Below are 26,900 nucleotides of genomic sequence, written 5' to 3' on the forward strand. Positions count from 1 at the left end.
TGTGTCGCCGCTGCCGGTGCTTCGTAGCGTTGGGCAGGCTGCGTACCGCTTTGAGATGCTTTGGGATCCCCTTCTCCCCTGCCCCATCCCCGCTGAACGGGGAGAAGCCCTCTCAGGGCTCGGGCGTGAGGACTGTTCCCCCAGAGCCCCAGGTTTCCAGCTCCTGCTGAGGAGTGCGATGTGAAAGCTCGCCCTGACAGACGGCTCTTTGCCGTGGTGGGATTCCTTCACTTCTTTTCCAGCCAGATTGTGTTTTTGCACCAGAGGAAGGGGAAACCCAGAGCCAAGTGTCCACAGCCTGTGTGTGACAAGAGACTGAGCTCGGTCATCCATAAACAAGGAGGAATTTGAATTCAGGGTTTGGGAAGTCCCGCATCTATCATCTGCTCTGGGCCGGAAGACTCAGTCCTTACGTCAGCCCTTTCCTCCGGCTGGGAGAGCGTGACCTCTCCTGGGCTCCCGGCGCACGGCAGGGCCAGCTGAACGCACCGCTCTCGCCTCCGTCAGCCAAGCCTTCCTCTTCCAAAAGAACAAATCCAGCTCACCTCTTTGCCAGGGAGGTCCTCTTCGCCTTTGGCGTCAGCTGGGTTTGAAATATGTTGTTACGGAGGGAGGAAAAAGTATCATAAAGCAAAAGATTTCCCCAGCTTCCACCCCTGCTTCATCCATTTGTCCCTGGAAAGGCGCCGGCAGGTTCCGCAGATGCTGGAGAGAGCAAAGAAATAAGACGGTTTTCCTACTTTCCAGCAGCCAAAGCTGCTCTGCCAGCGTGCGTGTGCCTGGGGGCGAGGGGATCCTCACCGGAGATGCTCACCCCGAACATCAGGCTCCCTAACGTAGAGAACTGTGGAGGAATGGCTTAGTAAAAAGGGAGACGATCTGATTCCCATGAGCAACCCAGTCTCTGATGAGAGGGAGGGCTCGGAGGAAACCGCTAACTGTCCTTGAAAGCCTGTTGTGATAAGAGACAGTGGAATGGTAAACAAGAAGAAGGAGCTACATCCACGAAGAGGAGAAGTGCTCCTGTGCGTGCGCAAGAGCACTGTACCAATCACACTCGCCGCCCTGGCGCGTGAACAGAGGCTGTAAGCCAATTATACAACTGTTGCGGACGCGTGTTCTTGGCATCTGTCTATATATACTCTGTAAGCTTGAATACAGGGGAGAACGACTATACTCATATTGAGATCCCATCGTTACTCCGGGTGGTTCTCCCTCTCCAACAGAGAACCAGCTTGGGTGGCTAAAGCTGGGGGGGACACGCAGCCACAATCCTCGACCTCCTTCACCCTCCCTGATCTCCAGGCAAGGAGGCCACGCAACCGGCACGGGCGCCTTGCCGTGTTTGGGGTGGGGGTGACCCTCTCCTGGGCGGGGGCTCTGCCCACTCCCCCGAAGTCCCGCTCATCCTTTGGCTTGTGTGGACATCTAGAGGCCCTGCCAGGAACGGCTCCGCGGTGGCCTTCCTACGGGCGACAGCCCGATGACTCCGGCGTTCTTCGGCCCGCCCGCTCCTAGCTACGAAGTTTAAGAGGAGGCAAGTCAAGCTGCCTTTAAATTCGGCTGCCATGAGCCAATTTCTCACGTTTCGAGCATGCTGCTTGTGTATTTGTAACGGTGAGAGCGAGCGTTAATCTTTACTCTGCCTGTTCACAAGCAGGAATAGCTGTACGAAGCGGACAGCCGTGGCGTTTGCCACTGGATGAGGACAAGGGGAGGTTGGACCTCCAGAGATCCGGCTTCTGGGCGTCTGTTGCCCAAATGCCACTGGCAGCTTCTTTCTTTCTTCCTTTTTTTCTGCAGTTTGAGGTTATTTTTCATGGCACATGAGGAGGAACGCGAGGAAGCGTTCCACGCCGAGACGTGCCCGGTTCAGTCACTGTCTGCGTTCCCGTTCCCCGCTGGGGACGCTGCTCAAGGTGTTGGCCATTGCGAACATGAGGAAGCTGAATCTAACCCTGAACTTTGTGGAGGAAGTTCTCGCCTTGGCCTTAACATCTTGCTGAGAAAACATGCTGGAGTCTGTCAGGAAACGCGCCGAGGAAAGCTGCACGTTCCTGCGGCTGTTAAACCAGCGCTGCCATTCTGAAGACCTGCTTCTGATCTGGAGAGCTCTGGTTTGCGGGTCGGAGGCTTGGCAGCTCCAACTTCCACAGCTGCGTGCCCTCCCTGCCGCACCGGGAGCTGGCAGACGAGGCCACCGCTGCTGATCAGGCTGATTTACGACACATAGAAGCGGCTGCTAATGAAGATTCAGGTTTGGCTGCTACACCTCATGCCCCGAGGCCTTGGAGTTTCTCTAACTCCTAGAAATCGGAGTGAGACGGGATGTCAGAGGAGCGGATTGTCCCAGACGTCTCACACCTTCCTGCAAGATCCAGTGCTGGCTGCTGTTGACAACCGCCTACCAGAGCGGGCAAACCCCAGGTCTGGTCCAGACTGGGAATTCCCTTGCTCCAACCGCCCGGGTTGGGCATCGGGATGCAGAATGGCCCAAACTGGGCTCACTTCTGAAAATGCTGGCCAGCGTTGCCGGTGTCATTTAGAGCAGGTGACATATGCTAGGAAACTTAAAGGCTCGATCCAAAGTCTGCTGACGTCAATGGAAATACTCTTGTTGACATCAGTGGGGCTTGGATCCGCGCCTACGTTCCGCTTCTTTATTTCAGACTGCAATCTGTCGGGGGTGGAAAGGTCTCCCTCCTACTTGCAGACTTTAGCACATCTCTGAACGGTCTTGCTTCCTCTGCAGTCATTAGGTTGAGTACGGAACAATTTGGAGAACAGGCGCAAACCCATTCGACGCTGTGCACGTTCCTTCCGCCTTGCTGGACCCCAGCCAGGCTGCAGCTCAGGTTTAAGCATCTGTGTTGCGTGTGAGGGAGGTGGTGGCCTTGGCTGTGACGTGCTGTGACTCCCAACGCCTGCTCCAACCAGAATCAGAGCTTCAGGCCTCCGTGAGCTGCTCAGGGCGGTCCAGCTCACCTCTTCCAGAGAGCGCTGGCCAAAGTCCTCTCTTCGAGGAGTGTCTGGACAATGCTCTTAGTCATATGGTTTAGTTTTGGGTAGTCCTGCGAGGAGCAGGGAGTTGGACTGCATGGTCCGCGTGGGGCCCTTCCAACCTGAGATGCTCTGTGGTTCTCCTGGGCTTTGGGGTTTGTCAGGTGGATGATGTGTGCGGGGTCTTGAAGCCACCTTTCACGGGCAGACCCAGGAGTCTCCGCTTTCCTTTCCAGTGGGAGCGAAGCCCTGGCAGCCCAATTCGTTGCCTCCTTCCCGGGGCGGGAAGTTAGTCAGCGGGTTGGGAGGGGTGAGTCTGTAACAGCCCTCCTGCAAAGCTCTGGGTTAGCCCTCGCCACACTCCTCGGTGGGGACAGAGCTAGTGTAATGCCTCCAGACATGGGGTGGGCCAGGCTCCGCCGGGCCACTTCCCTGCCGTGCCCCTGTGCCCAGGGCTCGCGCGGGATCACCTCCGCCGCCTTCACGTTGCTGGTGGGTCCTGGGGACCCATTTGATGACTGTGGAGGTACCAAGAGGCTGGATCTGGGGGGGCGAGCGCGGCCCCGCTCGCCTGCAGGGGCCATCAGCCAGCGAGATCCTCACCTCTCCCTTAGGAAAGCCCCCTTTCCCCGTTCCATTCCCGTTGGGTGGCTCCGCTGGCCGAAATCTAAAGGATAATTATACTCTGCATCCTAAAATCTGTCCCTGCGGCGTGACCGAGACGCTGTTTCTGGCAGCTGCGTAGCATCGCTGTGCGCTGTTAAAGAGCTGCTGTTCTGCACCCTGGAAGTGGCTACCTTTTATTACGGGATCGAGTCAAGCCTGTTTCTGTAAGGAGCTCCAGCGCTCCCAACCCTGCAGCCTCTTCAGGGCTCCTGAGGGTTTTATCCCTATGGGGAACGTTGCTCCCGAGGGGACCTGCAGCCTCTGGCAAGGTGGTGGAGCGTAGCAGCGAGGCAGGCCAGCTTCCTCTCATTCGGTGCGTGTATATATAGACCACAAAGCGCTCCAGAGTAGAAGGAGCGGTGGGTGGAAGGCGAGATATTATTATCTTCACCTGCTGCTGCCGACCAAAGAAATAAAGAGACAGATGACAGGAAATGAGGACTTCAAAAATAGACATCTTTAATGTCAAAACCGTCGGGGATTAGCGAGAGCAGCGTACAAGAAACAGAGAAACTCTCATGCTAGGCACCGTGTGCTTTGAGTGCGTGTCGGAGGAGGAAATACCCTGAGATATCTAAGAAACATGTCTGGATTTACTCTTTGTGCCCTCGGCGGAAAAGCCGAAGGAAAAAAAACTGACCAAAGAAACTGCAGATACACTGAAACGTGAATTGTAAAACCTCCTTTACAAAACCTTGTCAAACCTTTGTAAAACCTTCACGGCTCGACAGATCCTCTGTACCTGGACGATCTGCAGTTCTCTTTCCCCGAGCTGCTTGCCCAGATCCTGCCCGTGTCTGCCAGCTTCATTCTTTGCCCCCACAAGGCTAGGGCTTTGCAAGGCTCTTCTCACGGCTCCACGGGACGGGAACGGCAAAGGTTTTCATGTGAGCCCTCTTTATTAAAAAAAAAAAGTCTTTGCGTATGGAAAATATTTCTTATCATATAGAACTCTGTCTGCTTTACTTAAAACTTCTTAAATATATTAAACATCTAATTTGGCCTCACCTCTATACTTATGTACATCTGCTAGTAGTTCCCTTGCCCATCAAGAGAGTCGTGTGGCTTTTTGCCAGCTCCGCGTCTTCGTTATTAATTCTCTTTGGCAATTGAAACCCACAGCCTGGGTTGGATTTGAACGGGGTTGTGACAGTGACAAAGTTGGGCCCGGGGGAGAGGAATACCACGGGGTATTTTTCCTCACTGAAACTCAACGCTGGTCCAAAGTCCAGAAGTGGCTATATTGAGTCCTAGACAGATGCCAAGACAACAAAGAAAAATAGCAACGGTAGCCTGAAATGTCAGAGACCTGACGCTCTGCAGCTGCCGACGCTGGAAATTAACACATTACTAATCCCGAGAGAGGAGAATACAGTACGAAATTGTTGATTTCTAGCTCAAAAATCTCAAACCTTGGTCACAACACTCCGATAACCAACTTACTGCTTGCTTCACTCCCGTGTGGCTTCGGTAGCAGCTGGGTCAAGGGGCCCCAAATCCACCAAACAACACTTTTTGCCTGCTAAAAATTGGGATCTGGGCTTTGAGCCCATTCTTTCGGAGTCTGTGGGGTTCCTGAGTGAAAGTCTGCTGTAGTAGCACGGGAAGAAAGGGGTAAAGCAAGGTTATGGAAAGGCTTTGAGGGGCAGAGAGGTTTTCTAAACGTGTCTTCAGCCCGCGTGTTTCTTTTTCGTTGATACGGCTGCAATGTCCTCATCTTTAGAAAAAAGAAATGCGTCAGAATCCAACCGAAAAAATTGTGATCTGCCTTCAGGAGAGGAGCCAGGTTCAGTCGGTGCTGTACGTGCGAGAACAGGGGACGCCAACCAGTGTCTCACCGTCTTTCATCTCCCGTGCTCCCCTCTCCCCAGGCCTGGGTCTCTGATTCCGCACTGCCGCAGAGGTACGTGATCCTCGCTAAGGCATCCCTCTTCGTCTGCACGGCATGGGTCTCCAGTCAGCGGCTCTCTCGGGTCACCCCTCTGGACTGGCTGGGTGTGTCCCCTGTGCCGTATGCGACGCCGGCGAGAGTTACCAGTGCAACAAAACAGCCCAAAGACCAGAGGGGAGGAGGAGGAGGAGGAGGAAGGAAGAAGAGACGCGCGGGCAGCCTGCCCCAGCCTGGAAGATGTGGAGTTTCTCAGCGTTGGGAAGGAAGACCCTGGCATCCTCCAGTGCCCCGTGAGCCGCCATGGTGAAGTTGGCATCCCCCGAGGTCACCACGTCGAAGACACACGACTGGAAGTAGACGTCCTCCACGGGCAGCATCTCCTTGCAGAGCGCCCGAGCCGTCTCGGCCGCCACGCGGCCGCGGCAGCACTCGCTGCGGGAGATGCGCTGGCTGCGGGGGCAGCCACCCACGCAGAGCTGCAGGTCCTGCTCCTCCGTGAAGGCGCGCGCCACCTCCTCGGCTGCCCGGATGGAGAAGGAGAGCTGGCGGCCGGCCTGACGGACGGCGATGGTGGTGCCGATGTACTCCGCACGGATCTCCACGTGCCGCCCAGGGCTGCGCTCCCGGATAGCCAAGCTGCTCCCGCCCGGCCTCTCGCCCCCGTTCACCGAGCCGTCCTCGAAGGCTGCCGGGAGGTTGTCTATCTCAGCCTGATAGACCTTCTGGTCGATGCATTCCTTCATGTTCTTGAAGATGATGGTGAGCTGCAGAGAGCAGATCAGAGGGTGACTTGCCGGCTGTGAGAGCGGCAGCCGTGTTCCCGCCCCGGGTATCAGCTATCCAGGGCAGGGCAAAGCAGGTCGCACACGTCTGCCTCACCGATGCATCCCCCTCTGCCCCAAACCATCTCTCCCACATTGCTGCGGTCCTTTGGGGCAAGCAGCAATGTTTCCTTCTTTCCTCCTTTCTTTAACACCATTTAAGCAACTGAAAACCGAGACGGAGCCGAGCCCGCATAGACTGCATGGACCACACAGTAACCCACCCCCAGGCAGCAATGGGAGCGTTTGCGGGTCTCTCGCGTCCCCTCAGGGACCTTCATCCCACTTGTTCCTGCAGACGTTCATGCCCGATCCCACATGGGTTTACCTGAAGCCGTTGCTGCCCTCCCCAGCCATTCTGGGGAGTGCCCTAAGCCGTTGCGGCATCCCGGAGGCGCATGGGTTTGCTGCCAAGCCCCACCCGCCAGCGTTACCTTGCTAGTGACCGTAGCGTTGGACCCCTTCGCCACCGGAGAGCTGGTTGCTTGCACGAACAAGTAGTCATTGTCCAAGAGAGGCCAGGAGCCCTCCACTCGGCAAGTGTGGAAGTCATCGTGGAAAGTGCGGATATGGGGGTCCCCGAACGCCGCGCAGTGCTGGTAGCTGGGGGGCTGGCCGTGCTTGTAGAGAAAACTCTTCTCATAGTTGCAGATATCGAGAGAGTCGAAGCCCTGATGGTTGGGGGCCGGGGGCCGGGGCCGGGGCGGCGATGTGGGACCCTCCTTGGAGCAGTTGTTCTGGATCATGAGGTCCTCGATGCCGTGGACGGCGGAGTGGTAGGCCAGGTCACCCCGGCACGTGCGAGCCGTCTTGCGGGTGCAGTGGGAGTAGGAGCGGAGGGCGTTGCAGTACGCCGCGTTCCTGCTGGAGCCGCGCAGGTTGAGGGTGGCAGCCACGTACTCCGAGTTGCAGCGCAGGATCTTGCACTGGGAAGAAACTGGGAGAGACGGGACGGCCCGGGGCATCCCAGTAGAGCTGTAGGGGTGGGGAAGGGCAGCCCCTTCTCCTCCCACCACCTCCCACCATCTGGCCCACTCCAGATCTCATGATGGAGACACTTTCTGGAAGCACTTATCTGCCTGTATTAACGAACGCAGCGGCCGGTTTAAATGACCTTACGTGCCTGAGGGGAACGGATCCAGGGCTGCCTGCTGCAGGAACGGGCTGGAGCCCGGCGCAGAGGGCAGCCTGGGGGAAGTCACGGGGCCGAAGGGGTGTCCCCAAGCAACTGGGATGTGAGATCGTACCTGGGGCACGAGCGCGGCCGAGAGCCAGGGCAGCAGTCGTGACTGTGGCCCTGGGACGCGGCGCAGATGGAGATTCTTTGCCCCAGGGCTTGCCAGGGGACAAACGGGAATTTCTGAGCTGGGAAACCCCTTCTTCCCATTTCAACCTTGGCCGGGCCGTGCAATCGCTCTTTCGTGCTGGGCTTGACTGCACCAAGGGCGTCCTCCCCCTCAGACGTGATGTCTCCGTGCTGCAGAAGGCAGCGCCACGTGCCACAGCTCCAGGAGAGCTAACGAACTCGCCCCAGCGGGGATCATTTAGCTCATTAAGCAGAGGGGTTATAAGGGATAGCTGCCCCTGCAGCGGGTGGATGTGAGCTGGGCTGGGCGAGGCCCTGGGGAATGAATTTAAGGTTTTGCAGGATGCAGGGCTCGGCTCTCCTAGTCTGGGATGCAGGAAGGAAAGCCAGGGGCTGAGCGATGGATGCGGCTGGTGCCTTTTGCTGGAAGACCTTGGACTTTGGCTGGTCCCTGTCTTATCTTGGGAGATAAGAGAGCTTTTAGGGGCCCTCCCAAGGAAACAGCCTGCTGCAGGATTGCAGGGGGATTGTGGAGGCTACCCTGGTAGGGGCAGGTGATGCTGGTGGGAATGCTGCCTGCCCTTCCCTCTGGCTGCGGTGGGCCGAGGGCACTCTGATACTGCCTGCGCCTTATGGCTGTGATGAGAGGGTCTTCTGCTTGCTCCACTCACCCCCAGGAGCTCTGCCATGGTGGTACCCTCCCTGCACCCGGGGGCTGCCGCTCCCGTGGGCATCCTTGCCTGGGATATGGCTCTGCCCATGCTGTTCCTTACCATGCCTGCAGAAGAGGAGGAGGAGGAGAGCTTGGAGGAAGAAGCCGGGGTTTTCCAGCTGCCCTGGGCTCTTACTGCAGGCAGGTTTCCCCATTCCAATCCATGCAGAGCCTGGGGGGTTGCTCACCCGCTGGCTTCTCTCGGCTTCATTCAGCAGGTCCCCTAGAAGCGAAGCGGAGGTGGGATCTGAGAGGTGCCAGCAGATGTGAGCTGCTGCCAGACGCGGCCCTGCCGGGCTTGGCCGCACCGCTGCCTCTCGCGGGGAGGCAAGCTTTTGAGCAGAATCCCGGAGGGTTTGGTTTTTAAACTGCTTTCAACCACTGCAGCTCTCATCTTCCACCCCGAGGCAGCTGCGCTGCGTAGCTCAGTGTGTCAAAAAGTTAAAGCTTCCAGCTGCCCTCGAGAGGATCAGTGAGCTCCAGGGGCTCGAAGAGGCTTCACAGCAGGGATGCGAGCTGCCCGTGAGCAAGGGAGGACCCGAACTGTCCTACGTGCCAGGTGTGGCGTGGGCTGCCTGCTGCTGTCCCCACCGGAACGAAGGTTTGGAGCGCAGCATCCAAGAGGAGAGGAGTTGAAAAGCTAAATTACAAGTGCGACTGCCGTGACGGCCGCGGCCAGCGCTGCTGGGTGATACCCACACCTCCTGCTCCTCCGAAAACCCGCGTCCAGGTTCCCTCAGAGCCGGGAAACGTGCTCTCGGCCACGTTCCACCTTTCACCCTTGCTGCCCCGGCTCTGGCTGCTCCCGGGGTGCTGGGGTGGCCGGAGCTGGCGGGAAGGGGAGCGCCGGAAGCTGCGCGCATCCAGACAGTGAGGTGCAGCCACGGAGAAAATTTAACTTCCCTTGTGCTTCATCAGGGCTGGGGATTTGAGTCCTTGGTGGCTTATTTTAACAGCCTGTTATTAGTCCCTTATTAGTCAAATAGCCTTTGGCAAAGGTCCTTTTGAAACAGCTGTATGTGAAATTGGTATTTTTTTTTTTCCCCTTTAGCTTGTGTGAGGTGCCAGTTGCCAGAGGGTGATGCTCACGGTGACGTGTCTGTGCCTGAGACAGTGGGCAGCCCAAGGAGTCGATATTACTGACGCTGCGATCGCTAGTAAATGTAAGCTGCAACTGGGGCGGTGGAGAAGAGACTGAATTCTCACCTTTTTCTCAAAAAAGGAGAAATCACAGTCCTACCATCTCCGTCTAGCACCTTCCAGCCCCCTTTGCCGTGGCTGCAGCCGTCAAACAACCGCCGTTGGTTGTACTGGCTGGCACGGTGACGTAGCTGGGTGCTGGCGGCCCCCCGCGTTCCTCTGCCAGCTGGATTAATAGCTAACGGGGCAGATGTCTGGAGCGAAAACATGCTTCAGACCTGCTGGCGATGCGCTGGCTGCCAGCCGCTCTTGGCAGCGAGGACAAGCTGAGCCGACCATGACAGAGGGGGGGGAAAGTGGTCTCTGCAGCCCTGGGGCATGGGGACACGAGACCCAGTACTGGGGACTAGGCTCGGATTCGGTGTGTACTGGTGAGCGAGGTACAAGCAGACCGCGTGCTCTCATCCTCCTCCGATGCCCGGCACTTGCTCTGTCATATCCCACCCTGCCTGGCTTGACCCTGTTTGACCAGGCTGAGCATCTTTCTTGGGGCTCGCAGCAGCTCGTGACCCCTCGGCGCTACTCCCCAAAGTCCCCTGGAGGTGGTGACACGGAGGGGACCCGTCCCTGCCGCAAAGCTCAGCGGATAACCAGCTGGTTAATGTGTAGCAGAGAAGCGTGGCTCTGGCCGGGGCAAGGAGAGGCCCTGCCATGGGTCCTGCGGGCAGCAGGACTCGTCGGGACGCCCCGACCCCAGTGGCGGTAGGAGAAGGGCAGTAGCAGCAGTTAGAGACGCTCCACAAGCCCGAGGTGATGCCACCTGTGAGGGGAGGTGGATGGCTTCTGGCTGTGCCAGGCAGGGCAGCGAGGGGGGCTTGGGCACCCCACTCCTCCCTCTGTTCGGGGCCACCCGCGCGTGGGACCGGGCGCAGGGGCACCCCTGGATGCCAGTGCCGATGTCCTGCTCCTCCGACCCCGTCCCTGCCCTTGCTTTGCTGCAGCCCCACTCACCTGCATCAGCCTCCTCCGGAGACGAGCTGGCTCCCAGCGCAGGGAGCTCCTTCCCTGCTGGACACGCGGGCTGGCTTGTCCTTGTCACCCAGCTCTACCCCAAGTGACAGCCAGAGAGATCCACGGGATGACAGCCGGGAAAATGCCAACCTCAGTCCTGGGCACCTCCATGGCCTCGTAGCCGGAAAAAATCCAGGGTGCTGGTGGGGAAAGCCCGGCTGGGTGTGCGGGGAGCAGACCCCACCGCAGGGCTCCGCGGTCCCCGCTCTTCCTCCCCGGCTACCTTTGCTCCGTCCTCTTCCCCCCCGCAGGGCAGAGGATGGGTGTTGAAATAGATCCGCCTAAATTTAGACAGGCTAAACCCCAGCCAAGAACAACAAGCGGAGGGGGCAGAGGGAGACGGTGTGCGGCACGGGGGGGGCAGAGGAACCCAAGGAGGAGGTGGGTGCCCCCGCACCCCCCTGGCTGGGTGACGCTACTCGGTGCCGTGGGGTCATGGCACTCGCAGGGTGCCGCAGGGGCTGCGGGACCTGGCTTCCATGGAGCCACCCGCTTTTCCTCCCTTGGGTGGTACTGCAACCCCCTGCCCGCAGCCTTGTGGAGCGAGACCCCGTGGAAAAGCACCGCGCTTCCCACAGGGAATACTTTTTCAGCCGTGTCTCTCGCAGCTTCCCCTCCTGGGGCACAGCCGAGTCCGGAACACAGACGCGGCAGGGGCCAAAGGTGGCCGGTGTCCCCAGGGGTCGATGGACGCCGGGCCATGCCGGCTGGGTTCCCGAAATCCCACCTGCGAGGGCTTGGGTGCAGAGAGCGGCTGCACAACCCCCTGTCCCTGCAGGGAGGAGGAATGGCAGGGAAACGGCCGGGTCAGGCTTTTCCAGGGTGACCTGTCCATTTAGGATCCCTGGCAGTTAGGGCAGGGGTTGAAAGCGGGTCCCGCCGTGCCCCCAGCACCCACAAACCCCTTTGGGAACCCATTCAGAAAAACCTCCTGCCTCCTAAGCCGAATTCCTGCTCTTTTCCAGGTCTTGCTCTTCACGGCAGGGAGCGAAGCCTCGCAGACCTGCAGCGCCCTCGACGCCTTCGCACCCGGAGCCTCGTGCCAACCCCAGCCCGGGAGAGCGGAGGGAGCGGCGGGGCTTAACCAACCCCCCCAGGTACCGCCATGCCCCTCCCGCGGGAATCGCTCCCCACGTCTGCAGTGCACCTCGAGACCAGTTTGGGTTGTTTAGGGATGGGGGGAAAAGGGTTTCCCCCTTCGACTTTCTCGCCTCTTCTGGCGCACGCTCTCCTGCTGCACAAACATGGGTCATGGCAGCTGCTGAGCCGTCTTCACCCGGGGAATTGGGGAGAAAAGGAGGGAGAGCGGCTGCTTATTGCAGAACGAGCTTAAATCTGCAGCCAGGCTCTCGTAAGTGTAACAGTACATCTTCCCTGGGGGTGATGGACAGAGGAGAGGAAAACAAAGAATAAATACCAGCTGGGGTTCAAATCCTAGCTGGGTTTTACATCAGCAGCCACCGGAGGAGGAAGGCTTTAGAAGCCTGGTGGGTTTTTTTGCTCCCGGGGTGCACGGAGGCTTTGCAGCTCTCTTCCCTGCCCAGTATTTATGCTCTGGGTCTCTGTTACCTGGTAACAAGGGATAACCAGGGAATGGAAAAAATCTTGTTTAAAAAATAAGACCCATATCCTAGTGCAGCCTCCCAGGGTCCGCCCTGGCCATGCCTCGGGTGCCTGGTATCCTCCCCATCTGCCGCCGTAGGCTTCCCCGCAGCGAGCCCCCGGCACGGGTCGGCTCAGACACCCACCGAGGGAATCGGTTACACGCGGGGCGGGAGCAGGGGCGGGCAGGTGGGAATTCTTCTGGAACAGCAGACGGTACCATCTGGGCTCGGCGAGAGCGGAGGCCTCTCGGCATCCCACCCACCCGCTTCGTTTGGACAGGGGAGGGGAAACTTGGAATAGAGACACCAAACCGGGATATCCAGGTTGCTGCAGCCCAGAGGCCGGGTTGTGGGGCTCTCCTCGCAGCCCCGAGACTCTGCGTTAGGGCTGCACCTCCCTGGCGACGTGCCGGATCCTGACCGTGCCGTGAAACGGAGCCATCGATTGCTTTAACGCCGTCTGTGCGCAGCAGCTCTCCGAGCTGGGGGCTGAGGAGGCTGGGAATTTCCCCCGAGCTGGCGGAGTGTCACGGTACCAAGACAAAAGCGTCTGTGATCAAACTGCTTCCGAAAGCCAACTCCCCCCCCTCCTTGCCCCTTCCCACCAGCAAAATCAGCTGGAGGTTTAGGAGGCACAAAGCACCGGATCCCGCCAGCTGGGTGACCGAATCCTGCCCCCGAGGGGGCTGCAGAGCAGCTGGCCTCCCCCGGACCCTCCTGCCCGAAAAGACGAGGCTTTCCCAAGCGCTGCAGTGCCCCGGGACGGGGGGAGAGACCCTGATCGTGGCAGCTGCCTAAGTTTTGGTGCAAAGCAGGTAACGCGCAGCTCTCCGCCTGTGAGCGTCACCCGGCGGATTGTCATCTGGAGCAATGTCATCCCTCCGAAGGTTGGGACGGCGTGGTCGCAGCTCGCCTCCGGCCCCTGTATAGCCCAATCGCTAAGGCAAAGAGTGTGGCGAGGGTTTTGCTTTAACCCTAGTGCTTTGGAGATTTAATCTGCTCAGGGGGACCAGCCCCAGCCCGGCTCTGAGCCGGCATCAGCCCTGTCTGCAAACCCACCGCTACCGGCAGCCCCGCTGCGAACCCGGGTGGGTTTGCACCCAAAATGGCCTGTGGGGATGGGGAAACCCAGCAAAACCTATCGAAGGAGCCATCAGGGCGCCAAGGAGCTCGTCTGCCTCCGTCAGAGCTGGGGACACGAGCAAACCCTCCTGCCACCCGCCGGCATCGCTCCTGAAGGCGGCCGGGTTAAGCTCCCGTCAGGGAGAGCTCCGCCGGCCTTTCCCGAGCGTCCCTGGGCGAGCGGGATCAGCCAGGCTCTGGAGGTCGGAGGCAGGGGATGAGCCAAGCCGTGAGGGTCAGCCCCGTGCTCCCGCGGCACAGCAGCCAGCATCCCCCGGGAGCTGCCGGGGAGAGCCGAGCCGAGCTGCAGGGTTGGGATCGGGGTCGGAAGAGGGGCCTGGGGAAGGCAGGCTTTGCCGGAGAGCTGGAAAAAGGGATTGTGCTTCTCTCCAGGTGCAGACACAGCAGCGGCCGGGCCGTTTGCACAGTGCCTGCTCAAACCCCAAGCATCCACCCTTCTTTCCACGCCGTGCTTGGCATAAAGCCCCCATCCCTCCCTCCCCAAACCTCTGCCGAGGATCCCAGTGCTCCACTTACCCCAGCAAATGCCACTCCGACCAGCTGCAGGCCCGGCCACCGAATGCCCCCGGACCCTCCGGACGTGAATCCTGGTCCCTGGCACGGGTTTGGCTCCGGGCAGGAGCAAGGAAGGAATCACGGCTGTTAACGCCCCGGGCTCGGTGCGGAGGGAGCAGAAAACAGCTGAACTTTACGACAGCCCGATCCGTCACCGTGAGCTGGAGGAGAGGGGGCTAAGTCGACGCTTTAAAAATAGCCAGTAGTATTTTTGATCCCGAAAGCCGGATTCCAGTGGGGAGGGGAAGGGAAAAGGGAGGGAGAGCCGAAGGCTTCCCAACTGCGCGCTTCAGATCTGTGGGCAGAGCAAACCGTGTGTGAGATGGACGGGGGGTCCTGTCCAGACCGCCCGGAGCTGCCGATCTCAGGGGTTTCTCCAGGCTCTGGGAAAAACGAGCAGGTTGGGAATGCAAAGCACTGCTGGAAATTCAAGGCAGGCTCCTCTTTCCGCAGCACCTGCCTCCTCGAGCGCGGCACCTTCCCCTGCCACGGCAGGGCTGGGAGCGAAGGGCCTGTGCCTGAGGGAGCTGCTCTCCCGGCTCTGCCAGGAGGGAGATGGAAAAACCGATGAGGATGCGAGTCTGGAGTCAAGTGAAGCTCTTCCTGCAGGTTTCTCCAGCCCAGAGCTTTCCCTCTCCCCTGCCTGGGGAGCGCAGGAGGTCCCGGAGAAGAGCAGATGCTGAGAGGACCAGAAATCCTGGTGCTACATCTGGGGAGGGAAGATCCCGAGAAGGTCGGGGAAGAATCGGGGAGCAGCATCCTTCAACCGCCCTACCTGAAGGGGCGACCCAAGTCCCACAGCCCTCTCCAGCCGCGGGACGGCACATCCACGCGGGGCTGGCATCCCTCGGCTGCTTCCGAAGGAAAACCATCCCTCCCGCTCCCCTGCCCTTGCCGGGACGCTGCTCGGAGACGCTCCCGAGATGCTGACGTGCGGATAAATCCCCAGCCCCAGGCACCTGCTCCAGGGCTGGGCAGCTGCAGGGCAGGGAAGCGCCGGGGCCGCAGCGGGGCTAAAAAAAGATGGGAGCAAATGGGGTCGGACGCAGCCACCGCTTCCTGGGGGGACCGGAGGGTCTCCCCTGCCCCGGTTGGTCTCCGGCGATGGCGGCGGTGCCCAGCTGGGATGCTGGGGAGCCCCAGCTCAAGCAGCCTCCCCGTGCCTCAGTTTCCCCACCAGTTAAAAGGCGTAGCGCGGTGGGAGAGGAGGGTCCGGGCTCTGCGTACCTTCGGTGCGAGGATGTCCCTGGGTGCGCAGCGACCCTCCGGGCACCGCTGCGAGCCCCCCCACCCCGGCACCCTCCGGGTGCAGGATGCGGCCGAGCGCCTGGAGCTGCTTTGGGGGGGCTCTGGGGACACGGGGACAGGAGGCGAACGGGGACGTGACACCACGAGGTGGCAGCAGCACTTCGCGAGTGGCAGCGGAGGGGGGGACTGCCCCCGGGTTCCACTCCGTGCCTCAGTTTCCCCGCTCCTGCTTTCACCTCGTCCGTGCCTCAGTTTCCCCGCTCCTGCTTTCACCTCGTCCGTGCCTCAGTTTCCCCGCTCCTGCTTTCACCTCGTCCGTGCCTCAGTTTCCCCGCTCCTGCTTTCACCTCGCCCGTGGGGTCGCCGAGGCCGAGCTCGCTCCATCGCGGCGCGGCTAACGGGTAAAACGAGAGCGAGGGGCTTGGAAAAACCAGGCGTCCCGCGGAGACCACCCCATCCTCCCCAAATCCCGGCCCACCTGCGCTCCCCCACCGGCAAATTTGGGTTTCCTCTACCCTCAGATTGGGAAGCGTCACTCCCACGGCCGTGAGGTGGAGAGGCTTCGGCTCGGCACGGATGGGTTAGCAAAGAGCCCGGGAATCGCTTCTGCGGGTCCGCTCCCATAAACGGGAATAACGCCCTTTCCCAGGAGCCACCCTGCCCGTCTCCAGGCCTCCAAAATGTTCCGGCGGGGGGGTTTAAACAGCCCTTTGGTGCCTTCAGCAGAGGTCTGGGGAGAAGAGAAGATGGGCTGGAGCGGGGGGACCTTCAGGGAATGGTTTTCCCTCGCTCCCGAGCAGGAGAAGGAGATGAACTCCCAGCTGAGCTCCCGCCGGTGCCGGCGCAGCCCGGGAATACCTGGAAATGGTCAGGTTCGAAAGGGGAAAAAAGCAATCTTCCATTCATGGCCTTGTTTAGGAAGGGAAATAGAGGAACATCCAACACGGGGGGATCGGGCACCGCGGTAAATCAGCCCGAGACGTTTCACGTTTGGGGTAATGGTGTGGCCGTGACGCAGGAGTCGCGGGGGCTTCCTCGCCGAGGAGGTGGGGGGTTGCCTGGGGAGGGAGGACGGAATCGGGGGGTTCCCGCCGCCCCCACTGACCTGTTGAACTGCACTTTGCAAACCAGGTTCCTGCCAAGGCGACCGAAACCCTCGGCCAGGCTCTCCGGCAGGAGCGATCCGGCACGGCTGCCTCGCCGGGAGATGCTCCTGCAGCCTTCGCCTCCTCCTCTCCCCTCCCAGGTAAGGTGGGGACCGGAGCAAAGCCCACGGCGGGGGGAAACACGGCCCCACACGCGTGTGCGGTGCGTGTGGTCCATGACCTTGCCTCGCCGTGCTGCTGCCTTCGTGGTGTTACACGTGAATACCGGTACCAAAGCATCGGTGTTTCAGGAACACCCCGCCCGAGCGATGTGTGAAACACCCGGCTCGCTGGCGGGTGTAAGCGTGGGTCTGGCGCGTGTAAGCGTGAGCACAGCGTGTTCGCGTGGGCTCTGCAGATGCGGCGGCGCCGGCCTCGCTCCTGCTAAACCCTCGGCGCGTGGGTTTAAACTCACGGCTGCAGCGCTGGTGCTGCTCTCCAGCACCCACCGTGCAGCACCCATCACCCAGCCGGTGCGGAAGGGGGGATTGTCCAAACCAAAGTCCTGGGGGTTCCCGTTCCGCCTGAGCGGACTCAAAACCCCATCTCCGCTGCAGGCGCCTCTGAAGGGAAAATCCGGGGGTCGAACCTGCTTCACCCTTGCAGGGGTTTGCCGTCTGCCCTAAAATCGGGCAGGGGTCCCGGGCGGCTTCCTTCGCCGCCAGCAGCAACGGGGCTCCGGATCCGGCCCGTAGCACCGGAAGGCGTGAATCCCCGGGGATTCGAGGGTTGGGTCTGGTGGGTTTTCTCCCCTTTCCACAATGCCATGCAGGGCCTGGAAAGGCTGTCCCTGTCCCCCGACGCAGGGCAGCGATCCAGCGCGGCTCTGCAAATCGCTCAGTGCTTCTGCAGGCAGCGTTAGGACTCGGACGAAGGAGCTCCCGGGTGAGGCACCGCTGCGGGGCCGTTTGAAGTGAGGCAAACCGAGGGAGGGATGGCGAATTAACTTCTGCCGTTAACTAAGAGTTTGTCAGCGCAATAGTCTTGGTTTTCCTCTCCTTGTTTTGCGCAGTCAGGAGTTACTTCTTTTTAAACAGCGGTTGGGGGGGAACGTTCCTTTTTCTGTTTCTGAATATTTCCACGAGAAAGTCGTTAGTCTCCAGCTGATATGTAGCCTGGGGAGGGAAAGGAGCGTGTCCAGCCGTGTGGGAATGAAAAGCTCCGAACGCCGTTGCGTTAGCCGGCAGGCGAACCCGTGCGGCTCCGGTGTGAGCGGCAGAGCACGGCTGCTTTGCTTTCACGGGAGAAATCCTAACCGGATCCTGCCAGGAGCTATCCCACCTCCAGCAGCAAATTCGGTGCCGGTGGCAAATCGCCATCCCAGCCGGCAGCGGGAAGCGGCTGTGGCACCTTTGTGCTCACCACGAATTCCCAGCTTCCCCGTGAACTTCTGATCCGTCCCCTTGGTGGAAATCCTCAGCCACGGTCTTCTGGTGTCTCTTATTTTTCCAATTAATCAGTCAAGAGGAGGGAACCGGTGGCAATTCATCGTTTCGGTGAACGCACCCGTGCTGGTTTCCCAGGCGCAGGGCTGGGGGGAGCGTCCCCGCGCGAGGACACGTTTCCTTTGTACTTCCCTAAGGCGGAACAGCGAGGGGTTAACGTGGAAGAGAGGGAATAGCCGTATCCGTCAGGATCCACCCTGATGGACCTTGGGCCGGTTGGTTATTTTTAATTTAATGGGCGCGTCAATCAGCGCCCGCTCGCCGGCCTGCCGGCACACCGCCTCTCACTTCGGCCACGGCTGGAGTGTCGGCTGGCAGCAACGAATCCACCTCAGCCCAGAAATTCCTGATAATGAGAAGGATATGAGCAGTGGCAGGGAAAAGTGCGAGCGGGGAAGAGGTGGGGAGAGCACGGCAGCCCCTGGGTTTGCACCCCTTGGTCGTCTCTCCCGTGCCTCGTGTTTTGGGGGGCTTTTCCTAACCAGCCGACAAAAAAAAAAAGAAATAGTGGTTGAAGGCAGCTCTGGGGCGGCTGGAGGAGGCTACGTCCGTCCCCCCGCCAAGGAAAACAAGTGAAAGAGAGGGGAAAACCAAAAAAGCCGCGTGGCTCTTTGTGCAGGGAATTAAAATGGGTCCCAGAGGCTGCGAGAGCTGGGATGGAAACGGGCGCCCATGGGAGCGGGAGGACGCCCGAAAAAGAGAAGCCGCGGATACAAAAGCAAGGGGACAGGGCAGGGGGGTGCGCTGGGTGCGGGCAGGGACGGGGCGGCAGCGGCGGCGTCCTGTGTCACCCCCGTTGCCGCTGCCGTCCCCCCGGGGACGCGAAGGCGGGGGGCTGAGGCACGGGCCCGGGGTGCAGCTCCCGGGGCGGAGGATGCCGGAGGGCGCGGGGGCAACGCTGCGAACCCCCCCTGCGCCTGGCACCGGCCCGCCCTTCCCACCCCGGTCTTTGCTGGCTTGGGGGAGGAATGAAAAATATTAAAGGGAAGCGTCCCGACGCTGGTACGATGGGAGCTGTCTGTAGGATCCTTTATTTTTTGCCTCCGAGACGCTCTGGGCGAATCCCAAAGGTGATCCCGCAGCGGTGCAGGGAAACGGGACCCTCTCGAGTCCCGGGGAGCTCCTCCTCTGCCGGGATCGCGGCCTCGGCGCGTCCCCAGGGCTCCCCGGACACGCGGCTGCACCCAAGCCGGGGGGCGAAGCCGCCGGCATCGAAGGAGCCGCCCCAGATTGACGCTGTTCAACTAAGCCTTTCGGCTGGCGTTATCCCTCTGCCTTTTAAACATGAGAATAGCGCGGTAAAAAAGCAAAGGGCGAGGACAACCCTGCGCCGCGAGCACGGTGCTTCGCCGCTGTGCCCGGCGTTCGCCGCGGCAGGTTGGGAAACCAGTTGGGAAAGCATCCTCCCGTTGCGTCGCCCCGTATCTTCCCTCTCCCGCATCCGTCGCTATCGCCAGCCTTGAGGTTAGACCCGGTTGGCTTTTCATTTCTGTGGAGGGGAGCGTAAATTAATGAGATAAATGAAAGGTTGTAGAGCTATCGCCTCCTTAGCCGTGCGTTTCAACCAGCCCTGTGTGCAACAGCTGCTCTCAGCCACGGATGGCGTAAAAGAAACACCCCCAAATAGGTCGCGGTGGGTTTGAATTCATCGTCTTGGGGTTTTGTCTTTGCGAGAGATTTTTTAACGCAATCAGGTCTTCCAGAAAATGGACGATAACGAAGCCCGGTAAATATATTGTCCGATGAGCACAAAACAAATGCTGTCAGGAAAATGGAATGAAGGCTTGAGAAATGGGATTTCGGAAGGAAATATTGAGCTGGCATCAAAACCGGCGTTGTTTTCGCAGAGCAAGGGAGGCGAGTCTTGCTTAGGAGTGCTCGGGGGCAGAGGAGAAGTTCCCCAAACCCTTGAGAAGTTCGGGTTCGGCTGACTTTGCTGGCTGGAGTTTTTCCACTGCAAATATTTGGGAAGTCCCCTTCTGAACTGATGCAAATCACTGAGTCCCAAATCGCCGTGAAGAGACGCAAAGGGGTTTTATTTTGGGATGGACGTGAATATATCTCCATTCCCACCCCGAAATGTATTGCGAAATACGTTCAACATCCTCCGACGCTGCCGTGTGCGTTTTTAATTCCTCCATTCTTGGTCTCCCGGCTGTTTTTCCCAGGAGAGGACCCGTCTTCCCCGGGGATCCTGCTCCCCCTCGGCAGGTCCTTGCTCTCTCCGGGGACGCCCGTTTCTCTCCGACAGCATCCCTCGCTGACCATTCCCAGGAGCTATTTTACACCCCACAAAGACCCTCCCTCGGCTTCAAATCATTATTTTTATTTTTGCTGCAAAAAGCCCTTTTTGTGTCGCCTTCTCGGGGACCCGAATTAAATCCCGTGTTTAGCAAACGGGGCGGTGGGGTTGAACGTTCAACGGCTACAGCGTCGCTCGTGGGGAGGACGCAGACGCTGTGGGTGTGGAAGATCCTTCTCCCAGGGATGTCGTAGCAGAAAATACTGACTTGAAATGTCCTTTACACCGGTCGTAGCCAGAAGCTTTCTGGGTTTTTTTTAACTAAATTTATTTGCAGCAATACTGATCCGTTGCTTGCGTAGGGAAGTTTAAGAAGCGATGATAAAAGCCTCGGCTTTTCTAACAAGTTCTAAAAGCTTTTCTAACAAATTATAAAGCCTCAGCTATTTACTGGAGGGAAAACGCAGTCATTGTTAAAGACACTTGAAAATTCGGTAAGCACGTTCCTATTAGGAAAACCACCTTGCCTGCTCGGTGAGCCTACGGGATCCACGAAATCCGCCTCCGCCGCCCCCGTTCTATCCCCCCGCTCCCCCATTCCGGCGGGTGGAGATCGTGGCGGGTGAATTTATGCCGGATTTGAGCCGGATAAGAGACCCGAGCGCCACGGAGGAGCTCGCCCGAGCCCCCTGCCCGTTCCGCGCTGGCTGACGGCCCTTTTCCGAGGGTTTTATCCTTCCGCTGGGCTGCTTTGCAGCCTGCGTGGCCGTTCCCGTCGCCGGCGCAGCCCGTTGCGGTGGGTTTTGCCCCTCACCTTGTTCCTGCGGTGGCGACGGGTGCGCGCAGCCGGGCTGGTCCTGAAGTGCCATTTCAATACCCGGCTTTCGGCTTCGTTAAAGGCACGCTAAACACCCCGGGCGCACAAGGACCTGCCGGGCGCCGGGGAATAGAGCTGGTTTGTTCTGGAGGGCGTTATCCAGCCTCAATTGCCTGTATTTTTTTTAAATCCCACTTAATAGTATTAATCTGCAAGTATCGTTTCTGCTCTTTTCCCAGGCAGCCGCGCGGGCGCGCCGGGCTGGGGGACTCGCTGCTTTTTTCCTCCGCGGAATAGGAAAGCGGCCTCGATATTTGCGGAAAACGCCGTTGGCTGTCGCAAAGGGAAAAGTTGGGAGCGGCAGGCGGAGCGGGGAGCGAGCGGGGAACGCGCGGCCGGCAGAACTTCGGCTGCCGCTCGGCACGTAAAAGCCGTAAACCCAGTTTTACCAGCGCTACCCCCTCCCGCGCCCCGCGTTTTGGGGAAAAAACTAACAAAAAAAGCCCAAGCCAACCCTCCGTTTATTTTTTTAGAAGTAAGTGTGGGAGGTAAAAGCGACGAGGGGTGATTTAATTGTTGTATTTCTTTTAAAAGGCACCCCCGCGTTTGTTTAATCGACGTTTGCTTTTGGCTTGCGCTGGAGCAACACGGAGGAAAAGTAAATCCCTTGGGATAAAAGCCGCTCTCCGCCGCGGCATTAGAAGCACAAAGGTGTCGGCAGCAGGGCATAGGTGAGGTTTGTTTAACACTCCTCTGAGCCTTTAAACCACGAATTAATGAACTTGCGACCGACGCAATACCGATGGCACTCTCTCCCTTTTCACTTGCTTACTCCTCCGTTCGTTTTCCTGCTCGGCGCTCGCTGGGGTGACGAGGGCTGGAAGGGGAAAGGTTACGGTCCCGCACGGTGGGCTTGAAATAATTGCGTACCCACACATCATTTCCCGGGGAAAACGGCGACGGCGTCGGCGGGCTCTCGCGGGGAGAGCGGGGAAGGGAGCTGCTCGGCTGGGGGCTTCTCCGGGGGATAAAAAAAAGGACTCGTTCCCCTTGCTGGGGAGGATTATCGGGGTTAGTCCCCTTTTCCCCTTCTCCCTGCTTTTGCGCTTGGAAAGAGAAGGGTGAACCGGCAGTCCTGCAGCTCGGCGGCTATGCAGGGGGATGTGCAAGCTCCAGATTAATATCTGCATTATTTTCTTTTTATCTGGTGCTGTCTGGAAATATCTGGGAAGAGCCACGGCTTAAAGCCGCTGGCATCCTCTAACGGCGCGCTCTAAGCCGCCACTCCTCTTTGTAAATTCAGAGTCTGTCCCTCTGCGCCTGAAGGAGTGGTGTATTCCTGTCCTTAGCTTATAGACGTTTTATCGGTTTCCTATAATCAGCTTCTCTGGCTTTTGCTAAAGGTTACTTTTTGCTTTTTAAACAGAAGAAAGAAATGGATTTAGCCCTCCTGGATTTAAATAAAAGGTGTCAGGACTTCTGGGGCACAAAACAGGGGACTGAGAAGGCGGCTTTGCAGCCGCAATTATCTCGATTACCTGAATTATCCGAATTATCCTTCCGTCTCCCACAGGACAAGACACCCGGCTGGAAAGGCTGAGTTGGGACCTCCAGAACAGGACGGGGAGGGGCGAGAGAACCCAGCCGGTGGCAGAAACGGGGTAAGGATTCAGCGGTGGCAAACAGGGGTGTTATGGATCGCTGGTTTAATGCCGCTCCGGGGCTCTGGTACCCGAGGGGCACTCGGGGATGGAGTTATCTCCGACTCCTGGATCCGGCCCTGCCTCGAGGCCGAGGAAAGTCTCAATCTCTCCCTGCCGAAACGCCTGCGCTGGGGACGCGGCCGGGAGCTGCCGAGGGACAGCATTCCCAAAAGGCCTCTTAAAATCCCTATTTCTCCCCCTCAGCTGAGTCTCACCACCCGCAGCCTCTCCCTTCAGCTATTACCGCTATTAATTATCCCACGTACGAAAACTTTCGAGGACCGTCCTCATCCTCGTGGAAAGATTTGCGGTTTGCTTCGCGCAGGCAGGGCCGGAGCCTTCGCTGGCCAGGCAAAATAGGAACTTTCTCGCTTTATAGTCAAATCCCCCCTTTTGAATCTAAATCAGTACCCGTCCCCGAGAGCCCAGCGAATTTGCAGCGTCTGGTTTTACGGAGGAAACGCAAAAGCAGCGGTTTCGTGGCGCAGAGAAAGCGACGTGGCTGTGCGGAAGAGGCTGCAGCGATGCTGGTCCGGACCCGTGACGGCTGTCCGTGGAAAACGGTCGCTGCCGTAACTTCTCCTAAGGCAAGTGGGAAAGGCCGGCACCAGCCACGCTCTCGCCCCGGTGGCGGCGGCGCGGGGGGGTTCTCCATCCCCGTGTCTGCTGCGGGCTGAAGCTTCTCGTCTTTTTTTGGGGGTGCCGGGGCTTGGAGCAGGTGGGATTTTTCCCCAAAGTGCTCCTGGGAAGCAAGGCAAGAGCTGGAAAACGGGCAGGGAACTTTTTGGCCGGAGAGGGGGAATGCTTAAAAAAAATCCGCCCCTGTATCCACCCTGCTCTAACAGGTCCCCCCCAAAAATGTGGGGGTTAAAGCCCTCCCTCCGAATCACGGGGAGGCTGCAGCCCCAGCCAGGATCCCGGCTCCCGGCGCTGCGTGGGATTTTCTGCAGGCTCCTTAGGGGAATTTTGCCCACGCGCCGAGCTGCTTGTACAGCAGGGGAAACTGAGGCACGGCGCGAGGCGGTGACGTCCTCAGCACCTGGCGCAAAGCCCGGCTGCCAAAGCAGACCACCTCCACGTGGGGACGCCCCAGGACGTGGGGACACTCCAGGACATGGGGACACCCCAGGACATGAGGACACCCCAGGACATGGGGACATCCAAGGTCGTGGGGACGCCCCAGGACGTGGGGACACCCCAGGACATGAGGACACTCCAGGACATGGGGACACCCCAGGTCGTGGGGACGCCCCAGGACGTGGGGACACCCCAGGACGTGGGGACACCCCAGGACATGGGGACACCCAAGGTGACGGCCTTGACGCCTTCAGAGCACCCCAGAGCACCCCCGCCGCCCCGGGGTGGTCTCCATCCGCCCCGGGGCCCCGCTCGGCCCCGCCGGCAGCGGCCCCACAGTCGCGGCGCCCCGGGGGGCGGAGGGGAGCCCCCACGCAGCCGCAACGTCTGAATTAACCAACTTTGTTTTCCACCAAGGCTTTTCCCTTAATAGCCACCCCCCTCCCTCTCGCTTTTGCCGGCGTTTGAGGAGAAGCGAGGCGTGAGGGATCCTTGGGAATAATGAGGCGTAATTAGCCCTGGCAGCTCTTATCTCCCCCCCCTTCAATTAGATTGAAATTAAAAAAAACAAGGCAAGAAAAGGGGGAAAAAAGCAATAAAAAGGGAAGAACAGGAAGGTGGGGAGGGAGGGAGGCGAGAAAAGTTGGACGCCTTGTCCGGCTCCATCCTTCTGGGCCGGGTCCCGGTCCCCGTGGAGGGGGATGCCGGCTCCGTCCCGCTTTGTGTGGCTGCTGCCGGGTGGGGAGGTTTTCTCCGTGCCTCGGTTTCCCTCGGCTCTGCCGGCGGCGAGACACACGGCAGGGGTGGCCTGCTGCGGTCGCTGACTCGGCGGGGTACCGAAACCAACCGCTGCAGCGGGGAAGAGGCATCGTTTGGGGCGTCGTGGATGAACCCAGGCCCTCCAGCCCCGGGCATCCTGCCGGCGCGGTCCAGGCACCCCGGGACGGGCAGGAGCTCTCTCTTCCCGCCCAGACACCGGTTTCCAACCCCGGCTTTGATTCCCGCGTGCCCCATCAGGTCGCCGGTACACGAGGGAGGTGGGAAGAGCCGCCACGAGCGGGACCTGTGTGCGACGGGGCTGCTTTTGGGCCGCTCCATCCCTCCCGGCTCATCCCGGCATCCTCCCCGTCCCGGACACCTCCCGGCCTCCGACGCTGCCCGTCCATCCCGCTCCGGCCCCGCTGCCATTCCCGCTCGGCCCTTGATCTTTCGTACCCGTGACCCCGATCTTCAGGCTGACGGGCTGATGGATGGGCAGCGCCCCGGGGATTTACGCCGTTAAATATTTGGCAAAGGGGCCGAAAGCCCCGGGCAGCCGTCGGAGCTGGGGGGGGGGGACACAGCCGGGAGATTTGTCAACCTTTGAGCCGGGGAGGAAAGTGCCCTGTCTGTCCGCAGTGATTTATACGCCATCGCCGTGATTAAATTGGCCTTAGCTAATGATAACTAACTAGTCAGGGGCTGACCTTTCTCTGACGATGGAAGGGGGCCGGGAGCCGCGCCGCTGCGGGGTGTCGAATGGGGGTGTTTCTTCAGCCGAGACACCACTTTTTTTTTTTTTTTTTTTAATATCGCTTTCTTTTTCCCCTTTAGAAATGGTTTCCCAGCCGGCGGAAGATGCAGGATGCCGGCACCGGGAGAGCCGAAGCAAGTGGGTCTGAGGGTTTTTATCTGGGGAGGACTTGAAATGCGTTTCCAGTGGGAAATCTCACCCGTAGCCAAGCTGAACGGGGTCCTGGGCTGCGCAGGCGCCCTCGAGCCCGAAATGTCCTGGTTTTCCAGGGGTGCCGTATTGTCCACCCATCCCTCCTTCCCCAGATCCATCCCGGCATCCCTCCCTCGCTCTTCCCTCCACCTCCTTCACCGCTCATCCCCATCTCCCCGCCGTGCTGTGGAGGGGAACGGCCCCTTGTCTCCCTGCCAAGCTGTGATGGGGGTACTTGAAATGATCAAAAATGGGGATTTCTGCCTTAAAACCCCTTTTGCCTCCTCTGCGTGCCCTAAAAATAAGCCCCACACCCATCGGCACGGCCCCTCGCCGCCTCCAGGCCGAGGTTTCACTGCTCAGCCCAGATTTTTCCCGTCGGGACTCTTCACACAGGTTTGTTTTTTGGGTCCCGTTTCAGACGCCTGCGCCGGTGTCGCCACAGCCGAAGTTTTCCCCGGCCGAGAAGGACGTCGCTGGTTCACCGCGGCGCGGAGAGACACCGGAGAGACGCGCCGGTGCCCGGGGTTAAGGGTAAAAGGGGGTAAAATCCTCTGGGGACAGGGATGGGCGTCTCGGTGCGTGCCGCCCCGGCCGCGTTCACCCTCCCTGCCCTGACATCTTGACACACGGATAAAAGCCGGGATGAAGGGACGATTTCACGGGGATTGACCTCGCGCGCTGCGCTGGGGCCGCCCCTGCCCTCGACACCGGGTGCCCCGTCTGTCAAAGGCGGATTACAGATACATTAGCCCCACCAGCAGTTTTATTAGCCGCGGCTTGCCACGTGGAGAGGGGCACGGCCATGGCAGGGGACGAGGGAGCCCGGCCACCCTCCGGGGACCCGGAGCGTCACCAGAGAGGCTTCAATGGAATTTTTGGGAGGGGACCCGGGCTGGGCTCAGCGTTTGCTGCCCGGCCCCGGTGCAGCGGCTCCCCGGGATTTGTGGTGCTGACGGGCGATGCCGGCGGTGCCCGCGGCGAGGGAGAGGGGAAGCCTTCGGCCTCGCCGCGGGCAGGGCTGCCCCTCTGCGCCAGCCCGGGTTGGGTTAGAGAGATTTGATTAAAACAAAAGAAATCCTCACTCGGGTGGCTTCTGCGGGGGCTGGAGGTGCCGGTCGTGTCCCGCCCGGGCACATCCCTCCCCGTCCCGCACAAAATCTCCCCCAGGCCCCCGGAATTTCGCCTCCTCGGATCCAACCTCACGCCGTCGACGTCAAGCCGAGGGTCAAAGCCGAGGGGGCTCGGGCGGACGCCGGGACGCCCGGCATCGGTGCAGCGAGGCAGGTCGGGGCGAGGGGCGCGATTTGAGCCTGAGGGAGGTTCAAGCGGGGGGAAGAGACACCTCCGGCGTGGGGCGGTTTAGTGACGTTCCGTTAAATCTCCCTTCGGGGCCGCGGCCGCCACGTGCTCCACGTTCTCATGGTAATTATGAGACATCTCCATAGAGGCTCTTTTCTCATCAGCGACCGAAGCCGCTCCTGGGAAACCCTTCGCCTCTGACCCGGGGGGTCACTGCCGGCACAGCGGCTCTATAGTGCGCCGTACTGTAAAGCCCCGCAGCCGTGTTCCTCCCCGAACCTGCCCAGGTCCCGGCTTTTCAGGCGGG

The 26,900-nt window shown here is 59.8% G+C and overlaps 1 protein-coding gene across 1 annotated transcript; it reads right to left on the reverse strand.

The window, feature by feature from the left end:
• Positions 1-5,697: 5,697 nt before the first annotated feature.
• On the reverse strand, positions 5,698-20,587 carry HJV (hemojuvelin BMP co-receptor). The gene is made up of 5 exons (XM_059832072.1): positions 20,534-20,587; positions 10,548-10,641; positions 8,458-8,619; positions 6,813-7,315; positions 5,698-6,321 (listed from the first exon to the last, which is right to left on the reverse strand). The coding sequence occupies exons 1-5, from the start codon at positions 20,585-20,587 to the stop codon at positions 5,698-5,700; spliced, it is 1,437 nt and encodes a 478-aa protein (XP_059688055.1).
• Between the last annotated feature and the right edge of the window lie 6,313 nt (positions 20,588-26,900).

The sequence above is a fragment of the Gavia stellata genome, chromosome 33, assembly GCF_030936135.1.
Source record: "Gavia stellata isolate bGavSte3 chromosome 33, bGavSte3.hap2, whole genome shotgun sequence".
In the NCBI taxonomy this organism is placed as follows: Eukaryota; Metazoa; Chordata; class Aves; order Gaviiformes; family Gaviidae; genus Gavia; species Gavia stellata.

Coding starts and splice junctions, on each gene's coding strand:
- HJV (XM_059832072.1), bottom strand. CDS start 20,587: ATGGGGGAGCGGGGGGATAGAACGGGGGCGGCGGAGGCGGATTTCGTG. Junction 7,316..8,457: donor CCTCCTCTTCTGCAGGCATG/GTAAGGAACAGC, acceptor CGTCTCTCCCAG/TTTCTTCCCAGTGCAAGATC. Junction 6,322..6,812: donor ACGCTACGGTCACTAGCAAG/GTAACGCTGGCG, acceptor TGCTCTCTGCAG/CTCACCATCATCTTCAAGAA.